Below are 14728 nucleotides of genomic sequence, written 5' to 3'. Positions count from 1 at the left end.
CTCAGTGCTGCTGAGGACACCATGACGTGGACAGGAGGACCAGGGCATTGGACCACCAACCTCTACCCCCAAACCACATCACACGATGCAGTTTGACACCTCCACAGAGGTATGAATGATACGAGCAAGAACAACAAGAGTAACACTCGGTGTTCTTTTCATTCTGCATTATGTGAGTCCTTCAAAGTCTTTGTTAATATTGACAATCGATCAAACAAGCCCTGATAAATCCACAGCTCACAGAGGAGCTGGCGAACATAGTGGAGCATTTAACTGCTGAACAAACAGTTATTTCCTTCAATGGGTCAGATATTTAAAAATGTGGACAGAAACAATGAATGTCTGCTGGCCAGATACAAAACTTGACCGGAAGTTGGGATTCTGTTCTTCAAGTTTAGGCACACGTTCATGCCTGAATGAGCCGCTTGTCAGTCCTGATCGTGTTCGCTGTAAAATATTTCATAGCATAAAATCTGTTGCCTCGTGAAAAAGCAATGTTGTGTTCATTTTGTATCACTCGACAGAAACGTGCACGACAACGTGAGTTTTATTTTATAGATGGAGACCGGAAGTGTAGTTTGTTGCCACTACGTGACTTGACGGTGTTTATGAACTTAATATTTGTGTCTCATGTAACTTTATGGAGGAATATTTACGGAGCGACGCACTCGGTTAGCATGTGTTTAGCCGGCTGCTATCGGCTTCCAGCGCCTGTAGTGTAGCGTGTAGCTAACGTTAGGCTGGTGTGTTGAGTTTCAGGCTGATATTTGGAGCAGGAGAGTCGAGCGGCAGCAGCCATATCACAGAGATGCGTGTCTGGTCCAGGAGCCGGACCAGCTAACACCTGGGAGCTAGCGCGGTGTCACCTCGCACCGGAGCCGCTTAGCTTAGTGCTAATTTACTGCTGAATGGCCCCGCTGCAGGTCACTCACTGTTAGCAGCTAACCTCTGTCAGCATGGGAGACGTTAACGGGGACCCGAACGCCAACTCACGGTGCCAAAGCACCGGCGACCCGCAGCTGGACAAGGCGGTGTACCAGTGGTTGACCTGGGACAAGGTGAGTGTCTGTCTGTCTGTCAGGGCGTGGTGATAAGCAGCTGGGAAGCCAACGTGAGCCCTGTCTGTGCTGCTGGAGGTGTCAGACAGTGTGAAGGAACTTCACACCAAACTTCATTGGAAAATCCAACATTTTAAAAAGACATCGCTTCTTGGTAAACACATGTAATAATACTGACCAACTATTCCGTATTTCAAAGATCTATATGGTCGTCTGGTAAAATCGGCTCAGTCATTATTTGGTAAAGTAAAACTTAACATCATCACAGAGAAACTTAACGATCTGTGCCCCCTCGTCCTCTGCTGAGGTCCGCGGTGTCGGAGGCGAGCAGGAGCGTCAGACGCAGCAGCTAAAAAATATCAAAAATATTTAAACAAGAGCCGCTGGGCTAGAACAAATCACTGCAGAGAACATGCAGAATAATGCTTCTTGTTGGTATAAACGGTCATCATGCAATTAATATAGAATTGCAAGGATTTAAAGGGGATTTCTGAGCGTCGACACAGCGGCGTGTGGGCTGGTTCAGTGAGTGCTGGCCGCAGTGCGGACCTGCAGGCCAGTGGGCAGGCGGGTCGGAGCCCCCGCGGCTGTCTGGGTCGTGACGGGAGTCCGCTTTGATGAAGTATGACTCAGCTGTTCTGTGACAGTCAGTGGAGTTCCTGCCGTCTCCCTCCGTCAGCCAGCCAGGATTCATCTTCCACATCAGACATTTTCCTCTGAACACCAGTTTGAACCAGTTGGATGATGCTCAGATCCACCAGTTTAACATCCACCTGCTGCTTCACCTCCCACACAGAGTCCACATGAGTCCACAGGAGTCCATGTTCATGCTCATGTGGTTTACATTTTAAAGCTGGTCTGGAAAACATCTCCTTTAACAATGCAAATGTATTTACTTCCATAGTTCGAGTCCTTCACAGAAGCATTTAACAAACATTTAAACTTTCCCACGCCATCACCTGAACCTCCTCACTCGGCCAGGTAGCAGGTACGTGCAGCCTCAGGAGGGTCAGGATCAGTCCCACCAATCAGGACTCATACTGTGATCAGAACATCTGTTTGAACCGTCGAACAGCTGAGACACTTTGATTCAGAGTCACCAGAGAAGAATCGTCTGATGTCAGTGTGTCACACACACACACACACACACACACACACACGCACACACAGTGAGACCTCACAGCTGTGTAGTTTTAAAGGTCATGAATGTTTCTGACCTCCACTGTAAATGTCAGCAGCCTGGAAAAGACTCTCACACGTACACACACACACGTACACACACACACACGTACACACACAGACGTGTACACACACACACGTACACACACACACACGTACACACACAGACGTACACACACACACACACACACACGTACTCACACAGACGTACACACACACACACGTACTCACACAGACGTACACACACACACACACAGACGTACACACACACACACGTACACACACACACGTACACACACACACACGTACACACACACGTACACACACACACACACACACGTACTCACACAGACGTACACACACACACGTACACACACACACACGTACTCACACAGACGTACGCACACACACGTACGCACACACACGTACGCGCACACACGTACACACACAGACGTGTACGCACACACACGTACGCACACACACGTACGCACACAGGTACGCACACACATGTACTCACACACTCGTACACACACAGACGTGTACGCACACACGTACGCACACACGTACGCACACACACGTACGCACACACGTACACACACAGACGTGTACGCACACACACGTACGCACACACACAGGTACGCACACACATGTACTCACACACACGTACACACACAGACGTGTACGCACACACACGTACGCACACACACGTACGCACACAGGTACACACACACATGTACTCACACACTCGTACACACACAGACGTGTACGCACACACGTACGCACACACGTACGCACACACACGTACGCACACACGTACACACACAGACGTGTACGCACACACACGTACGCACACAGGTACGCACACACATGTACTCACACACACGTACACACACAGACGTGTACGCACACACACGTACGCACACAGGTACGCACACACATGTACTCACACACTCGTACACACACAGACGTGTACGCACACACGTACGCACACACACGTACGCGCACACACGTACGCACACACATGTACTCACACACTCGTACACACACAGACGTGTACGCACACACGTACGCGCACACACGTACGCACACACATGTACTCACACACACGTACACACACAGACGTGTACGCACACACGTACGCACACACGTACGCACACACATGTACACACACAGACGTGTACGCGCACACACGTACGCACACACATGTACTCACACACACGTACACACACAGACGTGTACACACACAGACGTGTACGCACACACGTACGCACACACACGTACGCACACACACGTACGCGCACACACGTACACGCACACACGTACGCACACACATGAACTCACACACACGCACACACACGTACGCGCACACACGTACACGCACACACGTACGCACACACATGTACTCACACACACGTACACACACAGACGTGTACGCACACAGACGTACGCACACACGTACGCACACAGACGTGCGCACACACTCGTACACACACACACGTGCGCACACACACGTGCGCACACACACTGGCTGTGTGATTCATTTCTCGGGTGTATTCAGTCTGAAGTCCTCGTTTGCTCTCTCGACTCTGATGTGGAAACGTGCTTCACAGCTCTTCTGTCCACATCAGTGATAAATTACTGTTGATTTCATTATTGATTAGTCTGCTGATTGATTGCTGAATCAATAGATGAATTGTTTTGTCTATAAAATGACAGAAACTTTCAGTTTTCATGTCTTGTTTTGTCCTAAACTCAGAGAGTTTCAGTGGATGACAGAAATCGTTTGAGCTTTTATTGATCAGTGACTGAAAGTGATCATTCTTCTTGTGTCAGTCAGCTGACCGTTTCCACATTCATCCGATGGAGTTAATTAACGATAGATTTACACTGAATTAACAAGCCGTAATTTATTGTTGCTGCCACTTTAATTTTCCATCTGTAAAATGTCAGAACACATCTGGGTCTCTTATTTTGTATCGTGAACACTGACTTCCTGTCTGAAGCTCATTGGTTCTTTGCTTCCTCGTTTCATGTGTAAAGAGGCTCAGCTGCTCTCTGTAGTCTTTCTTCAAACTGGAGGAGATGGAGCCTTTGTTGGGACTCTTTTCAGCGGCGGATGAATCCACGCTGTGCAGCAGCAGGACTGATGCCTCACTGATGCCTTTCCTCTCCTGCGCTCAGAACCCGTGGACTCGGGCTCAGGTGGAGTCTCTGGTGGCGGCGGCTCGTCTGGACGACTTGAGGACGAGACTCTGCAGCAGGATGAGCTTTGGCACGGCGGGACTCCGAGCGCCGATGGGAGCCGGATTCAGCCGGATCAACGATCTCACCGTCATCCAGTCCACGCAGGTCAGACTCACCAGCGCCACCACGGTCCTCATGTGAGGACCTTTGCCGTGTTTCTGTCACTTCCTGTCAGAGTAACAGCTTCTTTTTTCTGTTTCCTTCATAAAGTCGAACAGCTGTTTGAAACAGTTCCTCCATCTTTCTTCAGGGTTTGTATTCGTACCTGTCCAGGTACTTTGCAGACTTCAGCAGCAGAGGAGTGGTTGTTGGCTTTGACACGAGAGGACAGGAGGAGAGCGGCTGCAGCAGTCATCGGTGAGCACGGTGTTCGATGTGGTTTCAGCAGTTCCAGGACCTCATGGTTCAGAGTCCAGAACTGGACTCTGCAGAGCTCATTCAGTCCGGACTCCTGAACAAACACGACGGCCTTTACAGCGGCTCCTGTCATGGTTGTTGTTGTTTGTGTGTTTCAGTTTGGCGAAGCTGACGGCTGCCGTGATGCTCAGCAGAGACGTTCCTGTTCATCTTTTCTCCACGTTCGTCCCGACGCCGTACGTGGTAGGGAAACATTAACGCATCACTTCCTGCTGCTGCATCATCGGCGGTGCGTAGCCGTTATCGTTAATGTGCGTATTTGTTTGCAGCCGTACGCCGTGAAGAAGCTCGGAGCAGCGGCCGGCGTGATGGTCACCGCCTCGCACAACCCCAAAGACGACAACGGATACAAGGTGAGGCGCCGCGAGTCGGGCTGGGCTTAAACAACAGAGTCTCACGCTTCGTACGAAATGTTCTGCACACCTTTTTACGGCGTGACAGGTGACGGAGAAGGTTATTTTTTAAAATTAGTTTGTTAAAAACAGAAAGAGAGGAAACATTTCTTTACACCAAAAAGCCAACAGTTAAGAAGAAGGTTTCCAGGTTAAAACTCTTGGTGCAGCAGCTGAGCAAAGCCTCTGTTAAGACCTGGTGGAGGACCTGACGGAGGCAGGAACTGAAGTATCAGCTCAGAGAAGAGCACTCGACGTCCACGCACTCCTTCACTGAGAAGCACATCAATCAACATGAATATGACAGAACACCTGTCGAGTTCTGGGATGAACTGGACCCGTTTGGACCTGTGGATCAGAGGTCCGTCCTGGTCCTGCCGTCGGAACTGGAAAAGACCTCATTCTAAGATAACGAACATTGATTTTCAGCTGATGATCCTCTAATGAGAACAGACTTATGGATATTATGTTCTATTTCTGCCAGTAGATTCCCTCTGAATCCCCTTTCAGATGAATCACCAGGTGATTACACAAAGAACCGAACACCTGTTTCACAATCGTACGGTCCAGAGTAGAAGTATGATAAAAAGTGGATTTAGTGACACCGAAACTTTATCTACCGCCACAGTTTTCTGTGTATTCATGTACGCGATCATTCATTCACACGTTCATCAAGTTCTTCTGGTGTGAGTTTAGAAATCCTCCCTGATGACATCAGGTCTGTGTCGCCCTCTGCAGGTGTACTGGTGTAATGGCGCTCAGATCTCCTCACCTCATGACAAGGAGATCCTGCGGAGTATTGAGGAGCAGCTGGAACCCTGGAGCTCCTCCTGCTGGGACGAGGAGCTGGTGGAGAGCTGCTCCCTGAGAACTGACCCCCTGACCCAGATCAACAGCTTCTACATGGAAGAGCTCACCTCCCTCTGCTTCCACAGGTAATAGGACGAAGCAATTCCCAGACTTCTCAAACCTCCACAGCTAGTCTCCAGACCTCAGACCTCCACAGCTAGTCTCCAGACCTCAGACCTCCACAGCTAGTCTCCAGACCTCAGACCTCTACAGCTAGTCTCCAGACTTCAAACCTCCACAGCTAGTCTCCAGACCTCAAACCTCCACAGCTAGTCTCCAGACTTCAAACCTCCACAGCTAGTCTCCAGACCTCAGACCTCCACAGCTAGTCTCCAGACCTCAGACCTCCACAGCTAGTCTCCAGACCTCAGACCTCTACAGCTAGTCTCCAGACTTCAAACCTCCACAGCTAGTCTCCAGACCTCAGACCTCCACAGCTAGTCTCCAGACTTCAAACCTCCACAGCTAGTCTCCAGACCTCAGACCTCCACAGCTAGTCTCCAGACCTCAGACCTCTACAGCTAGTCTCCAGACCTCAAACCTCCACAGCTAGTCTCCAGACTTCAAACCTCCACAGCTAGTCTCCAGACCTCAGACCTCCACAGCTAGTCTCCAGACCTCAGACCTCCACAGCTAGTCTCCAGACCTCAGACCTCTACAGCTAGTCTCCAGACTTCAAACCTCCACAGCTAGTCTCCAGACCTCAGACCTCCACAGCTAGTCTCCAGACTTCAAACCTCCACAGCTAGTCTCCAGACCTCAGACCTCCACAGCTAGTCTCCAGACCTCAAACCTCCACAGCTAGTCTCCAGACTTCTCAAACCTCCACAGCTAGTCTCCAGACCTCAAACCTCCACAGCTAGTCTCCAGACTTCAAACCTCCACAGCTAGTCTCCAGACCTCAGACCTCCACAGCTAGTCTCCAGACCTCAGACCTCCACAGCTAGTCTCCAGACTTCTCAAACCTCCACAGCTAGTCTCCAGACTTCAAACCTCCACAGCTAGTCTCCAGACCTCAGACCTCCACAGCTAGTCTCCAGACCTCAAACCTCCACAGCTAGTCTCCAGACTTCAAACCTCCACAGCTAGTCTCCAGACCTCAGACCTCCACAGCTAGTCTCCAGACCTCAAACCTCCACAGCTAGTCTCCAGACCTCAAACCTCCACAGCTAGTCTCCAGACTTCAAACCTCCACAGCTAGTCTCCAGACCTCAAACCTCCACAGCTAGTCTCCAGACCTCAAACCTCCACAGCTAGTCTCCAGACTTCAAACCTCCACAGCTAGTCTCCAGACCTCAAACCTCCACAGCTAGTCTCCAGACCTCAGACCTCCACAGCTAGTCTCTAGGATGTGAACTGCTCCATCCTACCTCTGAACTTTGGTCTTCGTTCTGAGCTGACAATGGTAGAATGAAGTCCCCACTGAAGTCAGGATATCAGAGTCATGGTACGTCTTGTGCTGCAGGCTGAAAACCACCTTTCCACACGGCATGTTAACACTCCAAACTGCCACTTCAGCACTTGTGATGCAGTTCTCAGTTTGTTTTGGAGGTTTACACTTTGGAAGTTTTGGTGACAGCCAGCTCTAGCTTGAGTTTGAATGCACTTATTGTAAGTTGCTTTCGACACAAGCGTCATGCCAAAGGAATGTAACGTGATGAGGAGCTGGCCTCCCTCTGCCTCCACAGGTCAAACAAGGAGCCAGAATGTCTGATGTGTGTCTCGTGTCTCTCAGAGATCTGAACAAAAGTTGTCCACTGAAGTTTGTCCACTCGTCGTTCCACGGGGTCGGACACGTCTTCGTCCAGCAGGCCTTCCACGCCTTCGGCTTTACTCCGCCGATCCCAGTCCCTGAGCAGAAAGACCCCGATCCCAACTTCTCCTCTGTCCGCTGCCCAAACCCTGAGGAGGGAGAGTCAGTCCTGGTGGGTCACACTGGTCGATTCCCGTTCTCCTTGTGATGTCTTGAGTTTACTTATTTACTGTTTTTCTCTTGAAAGTCCAGTTTGTAGGATTTAGTGGCATCTAGTGGTGAGGCTGCAGATTGAGTACCCCTCCCTTCCCAAGCTTGAAGGAGAAGCTAAGCCAACTTAGCAAACAAAGCTAACTCAAAATGCGCTTTTTTCAGCCAGTGTTTGATTTGTCTGTTCTGGGCTACTGTAGAAACATGGTGGGCTCCGTGGAAGAGGACCCGCTCCCTCTGTAGATATGAAGGGCTGACTGTAAGCTAATGAGAACACGATTATGAATATTATGTTGATTATCTGCCTGTAGATCCCCTGAACCCTCCACGCTGGACCTTTGATAATCAGTCATTTTCTTCTTCTGTCCTCCAGGAGCTTTCTCTTCTTCTGGCCAAGAAGGAAAACGCTCAGATTGTTCTGGCGACGGATCCTGACGCCGACCGTTTGGCTGTGGCAGAAAAGTCTGACGGGTAACTATTTGTTCAAAGCCTCCACAGTGGACTGCAGCACGACAGGTGCAGCTTACTCGAGTTACAGGTGTGGTTTACCTATGTTGCAGCTGTAGTTCACCTGTATCTGTTTGACAGGTGCGGTTGGAAGGTGTTCACAGGTAACGAGCTGGCGGCTCTGTTGGGTTGGTGGATGTTCTTTAATTGGAAGGAGGCTCATCCGGATCCTGCAGACTGTCAGAAGGTCTACATGTTGGCCACCACAGTCTCCTCTAAGATCCTGCAGGCCTTCGCTCGCATCGAGGGATTCTGCTTTGAGGTCAGAGGTCACCGCAAAGAATCAAGAAACACGGCCACTAATGTGACCAAACAGTCTGTCCGTGTAGTCAGGACTGATGTGAGGTGAGTGATGATGATGATGAAGATGAAGATGACGGTGGTGGTCTGCTGTCTGTGTTCCACAGGAAACTCTTCCCGGGTTTAAGTGGATCGGGAACAGAATACACGAACTCTCCAAAACAGGAAGCACAGTCATCTTTTCCTTCGAGGAGTCGATCGGTGAGGGTCTGGACGAGGTCCACGTTGTTCCTTTGATCTTTGTTTCTACGGTTATTTGACTTGTTGTCGACCAACAGAAGAAACATTCTTCAAACTTTCTTTTCTTCTTCTCGTGTTTTCATGACTTCAGGTTTCCTGTGTGGCAGCTTGGTCCCTGAGAAAGACGGCGTGAGCGCGGCGGTGGTCGTGGCTGAAATGGCCGCTTACCTCCACAACAAGGACTTGAGTCTGAACCAGCAGCTGCACAACATCTACCAGACGTACGTTTCCAGCAGAGAAGCTTTGTGTGGTGACGCTTCATCTGCAGACGCACTTAAAACACAAAGCTGATGTTTGAGAAGTCGGTCAGAAGCACAGCTGCTGCTTTTTACTGTTTCTGGAAACATCCAGTAGACCAGCAGCAGATGATCACAGAGTTCTGCAAGGCAAATCATGAAGGAGGGAGTACGCCATGTTTGGTCCTAGTCCATTAAGATCTTTGTATACGAGGAGGAGGACCTTAAAATCAGTCCTGAATGTTACAGGAAGTCAGTCCCAAAGTGGACTCATGTGGTCTCTGCTCCTGGTTCTGGTTCATGAGCTGAAGACTCAGTTTTTCTTCTGGAAGTCAGTAAATCGAGCGTTACAGTCATCGAGTCGGCTTGAAATAATGAAGCTTTGGTGAGCTTGTTCATGTGAGACTTGAATCTTAGACCTGAATCTAGAAGAACATCAAGACTGAATCCTCAGATTTAATGCAGAGTTAATTTCCCCAAACTGCAGTTCAACCAGCATTAAATATACATCATGACATGAACTAATCATCACCTGAAGAGACCGAACAGACTAAACGTGCAGTTCATCGTTTCCACCACTCGAGGGCGAACTCCTGAGTTTCAGTCTGGACTGTGAGGTCCTTCTTCATATCTTAAGATAAAACTTTATTGAACCCACGCTGGACGATCTGTCAGTAAAACAGGATCCAGAATAAAATCGAGTTATATTTATATTTATATTATTAGTTCTGAGCCTCCTTCTGAATGAAACACAGACTAAATGTTCATGTGAAACCACTGAATGCTTTTCTTCTTCTTCTCTCTTATTTTGACAGTCGTGTCTGTTATGACTTCCTGTCTCCAGGTACGGTTATCACGTCTCTAAAACCTCCTACGTGGTCTGTAACGACCCCCCCACCATCCAGAAGATCTTCAACCGGATCAGGAACTTCGAGGGCGAAGGTTCGTACCCAAAGACGTGCGGCGGCGTCCAGATCGTCCACGTCAGAGACGTAACCACGGGATACGACAGCAGCCAGCCTGACCTCAGATCTGTAAGTGTCCCCGTCTGCGTGGACAGCAGAGAGTCCCCTTGTCTTCAGACTGAACTCGTCTTCAGAGTCATTTGGTTTCATTTTCAGAAACTATTTTTAAAACTTGAAGTGGTGATCGATTGATCGATTGATCGATGAGTCAGTTTTCAGTCACTTTGCAGTCCACCGCTCAGGAACAGTCCATCCTGATTGGCTGCCTCGTGTTCGTCTGTGAACGTTTGTCTCGTTTCTTGATGATTCTGAAGTGTAGAAAAGACAAAAAGACAGAAGACGTGTGCGAACTGCAGTGAAGTACGAGTATGAAGTACTTGAGTAAATGTACTCACGTACTTTCCTCTGTGTGTGTTTCCTGTGAAGGTACTTCCTGTGACGAAGAGCAGTCACATGATCACCTTCACGCTACAGAATGGCGTCGTGGCCACGCTGAGAACGAGCGGCACCGAACCCAAAATCAAATACTACACCGAGTACTGCGCCTCCCCGGGGAGCAGGTCAGCTGACCCATCACACACACACACACACACACACACACGTCCTGACCTCAGTAAACTTTAATGGCGGTGTGGGCGTGGTCTCGGTGACATCATCTTGCCGTCTCTGTGTTGCAGTGAGGTGTCCAGGCTGGAGGAGGAGCTCAGGAAGGTCACGGCCGCTGTGCTGGACGAGTTCCTCGAACCCGAGAGGAACAATCTGATTCGCCGCTGTCTGTAGCTCCGCCTCCCACGCACCTGGTCCCCCGCAGCTGTTTCCTCTTCTGATGTCACTTCCTGTCCTGTTTGTAGAGGAGTCCAATCAGTAGATGAATTCATGATCGCACAGCAGAGAGCATGATGGGTAAACAGAGTCCAACCAGAGAGTGGTTGTTTGTCTTCGATTGTGATTGGTTGTCAGGGACGGATTAAAGTTTTCATAGTTAGTAAAGAAAGGAGGCGGCTGAACCGCAGCGTTTGTTTTCAAAGAAAGACATAAAGTCCGTCGTATGGAAGCTCATCAGTGACCAAACACATTCACTTTCACTCAAAGTCCAACGTCGTTTGGTGAAACGTCTCATGGAGATGAAAGTCAAAACTTCCAGCTCGTAAAATTTAAAATGTAATAATTAAAAAAGTCTAAAAATAACTCGTCTTCCCTTAAAGTAAAAAAACTTGGAGATCCAAACTGTCCTCAGTTGATCCTGATCCTAAATTTAACCTCTAACTTCATCTCACCATCACCTGCACTCTGACTGGATGGTTCTTACAGCAAAGCACTCTGGGACTTGTAGTGGGTTTGTCTCCTGAAGCTGTTCTGGACTCTCTGACCCTCTTTCAGCTCATTAAACTTATTACACTTAGACTATCAGTTCATTCATTCACGTGTCGATGGGCAGAAAATCATTTTGTACCAATTTAATAATTAAGTTACTTGTTCAAGCAAAAAAGCCAAAAATTGTCTGATTCCAGCTTCTGAAAGGTGAAAACCTGCGGCTTTTTTCTCCTGGTGTGACAGTAAACTGAATGTCTTCGGTTTTGGTGCGACTTTGTTTTTCCGCTCAGCAGTTTTGTCGTGGACGAGCTTCCGTACATGAGTGGAAATGGGAAACGTCTCTTCCTCGCCTTCGTCTGTCGTCTTTGTGTTGATGTTTAGCTGAATGTTGAAGCTGATCGTATTTATTTTTATACTGCAGAGATTAAAGATATTTATGTGGGTGGAGGTGTTTGAGGTGGAGCGACAGGTGGAGTCCGTTAAAGCTGTTCAGTCTGCTGAATCTGTTTTAGTGTTCAGTTTTTGAACGGGAGTGAGCGCTCTGTCTGTTATTTCTCTGTTCCTTCTGTTAACGTGGTTCTTTGACAATCCGCCAATAAAAACTGCAGAAAATGTTTCAGACGTGTTTTTCTCAGCTGCAATGAAATCAGAGCAGTCGGCTTTTTCCTTCTGACGCTTTGCGCTTTTATCAAAATGATATTTTCATGTAAAAATCTCTAAAACACATTCATGAGACAATATTTCAGTTTTTCTGCAGCTTTATTGTGTACAGACTTTCTTCAGGCGTCACATTTTACTTTTATTATATATTTGCTGCTGAGTCATGTTTCATCTTTGAACACGTTAAAACGTCCCTTCATGTTGTTACAAAGCATAAAACTGGAGGTCTTCATCTCATCTTCATCGACGTAAATGACTTCCCATCGTGTCTCCAGGCTCCTTTCAGGTGTCCTCGGTCAGCTTTGGATTTCCTGTTTAAACGTTAAAGTGAAAGACTGAGGAGCAAAACCAACGTTCAGCTCCACCAATGAAAGTGTGCAAAGTTTCAGAGCCACTTCCAGAAGACATCAACGTGAAGCCAACTTCAGCCTCCAACAGGAACCGTCCCGGTCAGTGGACTCAGAACTGAAGCACTGAGCTTTATTTTCATTTATATTCATGCAGGATTATTTTTTTCTATTTAAGTGAGTTTTTGTTTGTTTTTGATTAACATGATTTTGTGTCTCATGAATGAGGTTTTGGGATCTCTGGTTTGTGGGCAAAGTTGTGGAGGATCCTGGACCTGATCTGGTGCAGGTTGATGCCGTAGATGATGGGGTTGATGAGGGGCGGGACCACCAGGAACTCTGCAGCCAGCGCGTTCTGCAGCGCCTGGAGCGTGCTGCCGCCATAACGAGAGTACATGATGTCGAACACCAGCGAGCCGGTGAAGACCAACAGAGTGACGAGGTGCGGCAGGCACGTCTGTATGAACTTCTTGCGGTCGGAGTGCAGCCTGAGCGAGGCCCGGACCAGGCGGGTGTAGGACACCAGGATGAGTCCGGTCTGCAAGACATGCGAGAACATGAGCACGAAGCCGTAGATGTTGTTGACCGTCGTGTCGGAGCACGACAGCTTCACCACCTCCCAGTTGGTGCAGAAGATCTTCTGGATGTGGCGTCCGCAGAGCGGCAGGCGGGCCGTCAGGCAGACGCCCACCACCGTCTCCAGCAGCGAGAAGCTCCAGGTGAGCAGCAGCAGCTGCGCCACCCTTTGCACCGTCATCAGCGTCCGGTACTGCAGCGGCTTACAGATGGCCAAGTAGCGGTCGTACGCCATGACGGTCAGACTTGTGAACTCGCAGAAGACGTAAGAGTAAACCACAAATATCTGACTCAAGCAGCCGGTGTACGTGATGACGTGAGAGTCGGCCAGAAGGTCATGAAGCAGCTTCGGGTAGAAACTCGACGCCCCGCAGACGCCGTTCAAACACAGGTTACACAGGAAGATGTAGATGGGCTCGTGGAGCGCTTTCTCCAGACAGACGGTGGCGATGAGCATCAGGTTGACGAAGATAGTGAAGAGGTACGACGTCAGAGCGAAGGTGAAGTAGATCTGACGGTTTGTCAGAGAGTCGTTCAGGCCCTGGAGCACAAACACCACCTCAGAGATATTCTGCATCGCGTCTGATCGTCACTGCACGCCGTCAGACCGGCGAACGCACGGCCGTGTTAGACCTCCAGTCAAAAATCCACCTTTAGCTCACAGTGATTCTTCAAAGAGCGGCGCGACACGAACAGATTCAGGTTATGATGCGATGAAACCGAGAACAACAGCAAATCATCAGAGGATGTTTGATGAACTGATGAACAAAGGCAACTTTTCACTGGAGGAACAGTTTCCCTCAGATGAGCTTTAAAGCCTTCAGGAAGTCTTTCCTGTGAAAGAAGGATCCACTGGAGGCGTCACCTGAGCACTCAGACACAAACAGCCAACAGCAGTGGACTCTGACTTTTCTGACGCTGTTAAAAATCATTTTAGATCAGCTGACAAACACAAAACACTGATTTTTCATCATCAGGAAAAACAAAGAGAAGCAGACTGGTATGAGGATCAGATTCAGCCGGTTTTCAGGCCTGAAGTTAATCATTTCCTGCACATTTCTGAGCAAAGACACTTTTCAAAGCAAGGACTGAAAACTGTGAACATTTTACCACCAACAGACGACGGAAACGTTCGTTATGCGTCTGCTTTCAGCTCATGAGCTCAAAGGACCTGAAACACGTTCAACACTTCAAGGTTTGAGAGTCTGAACCTGCAAACTGGAACAACATCACTGAACACATACATACAAACACTAGTCAGATCTTCAGTGTTCGAGGTCAAACCTAAAAACAACGGAAACATTCAACTCGTGAAAGCTTCAGAGAATCAGACCAGACCCCCTGAGACCCCCTGAGACCCTCTGAGTCCTGAAGCTTCAGCACAAACAGCAGAAACCTTCATCATCATCAGACTGAACACTGAAAAAAGTTCAGCTGTGATTTGAAACGACATCAATCCTTAAAATCACCTCAGAACCACA

At 48.7% G+C, this 14728-nt stretch overlaps 3 protein-coding genes across 3 annotated transcripts in view; 2 read left to right on the top strand and 1 right to left on the bottom strand.

Annotated features, from left to right (window-relative positions):
- The first annotated feature begins 77 nt into the window (after positions 1-77).
- Positions 78-12280, top strand: pgm2l1 (phosphoglucomutase 2-like 1). The gene is made up of 14 exons (XM_076734640.1): positions 78-1058; positions 4419-4586; positions 4732-4838; positions 4997-5081; positions 5168-5251; positions 6029-6225; positions 7875-8064; positions 8476-8573; positions 8691-8871; positions 9017-9110; positions 9241-9370; positions 10230-10419; positions 10777-10910; positions 11028-12280. Exons 1-14 carry the CDS (start codon positions 957-959, stop codon positions 11128-11130), a joined length of 1863 nt encoding a protein of 620 aa, XP_076590755.1. The 5' UTR covers positions 78-956; the 3' UTR covers positions 11131-12280.
- rpl35a (ribosomal protein L35a) overlaps positions 2612-14728 on the top strand; it is a 97680-nt gene continuing 85563 nt past the window's right edge. The window contains exon 1 of the mRNA XM_076734641.1: positions 2612-2633. The gene's annotated coding sequence lies outside the window, so the exon portion shown is untranslated. The remainder of the gene's footprint in view (positions 2634-14728) is intronic.
- LOC143323321 (olfactory receptor 6N1-like) lies at positions 12889-13824 on the bottom strand. The gene has a single exon (XM_076735132.1). The coding sequence runs from the start codon at positions 13822-13824 to the stop codon at positions 12889-12891; it is 936 nt and encodes a 311-aa protein (XP_076591247.1).

The sequence above is a fragment of the Chaetodon auriga genome, chromosome 7, assembly GCF_051107435.1.
Source record: "Chaetodon auriga isolate fChaAug3 chromosome 7, fChaAug3.hap1, whole genome shotgun sequence".
In the NCBI taxonomy this organism is placed as follows: domain Eukaryota; kingdom Metazoa; phylum Chordata; class Actinopteri; order Chaetodontiformes; family Chaetodontidae; genus Chaetodon; species Chaetodon auriga.
Note: the sequence above shows the minus strand (reverse complement) of the source record. Positions and strands in the feature narration are given on the sequence as shown.

Excerpts from the sequence above, each read along its gene's own strand:
- LOC143323321 (XM_076735132.1), bottom strand. The coding sequence starts at position 13,824 with ATGCAGAATATCTCTGAGGTGGTGTTTGTGCTCCAGGGCCTGAACGAC.
- pgm2l1 (XM_076734640.1), top strand. The coding sequence starts at position 957 with ATGGGAGACGTTAACGGGGACCCGAACGCCAACTCACGGTGCCAAAGC. Across the intron at positions 5,082-5,167 it reads TCGTCCCGACGCCGTACGTG|CCGTACGCCGTGAAGAAGCT; the intron begins GTAGGGAAACAT and ends ATTTGTTTGCAG. Across the intron at positions 8,574-8,690 it reads GTGGCAGAAAAGTCTGACGG|GTGCGGTTGGAAGGTGTTCA; the intron begins GTAACTATTTGT and ends TCTGTTTGACAG.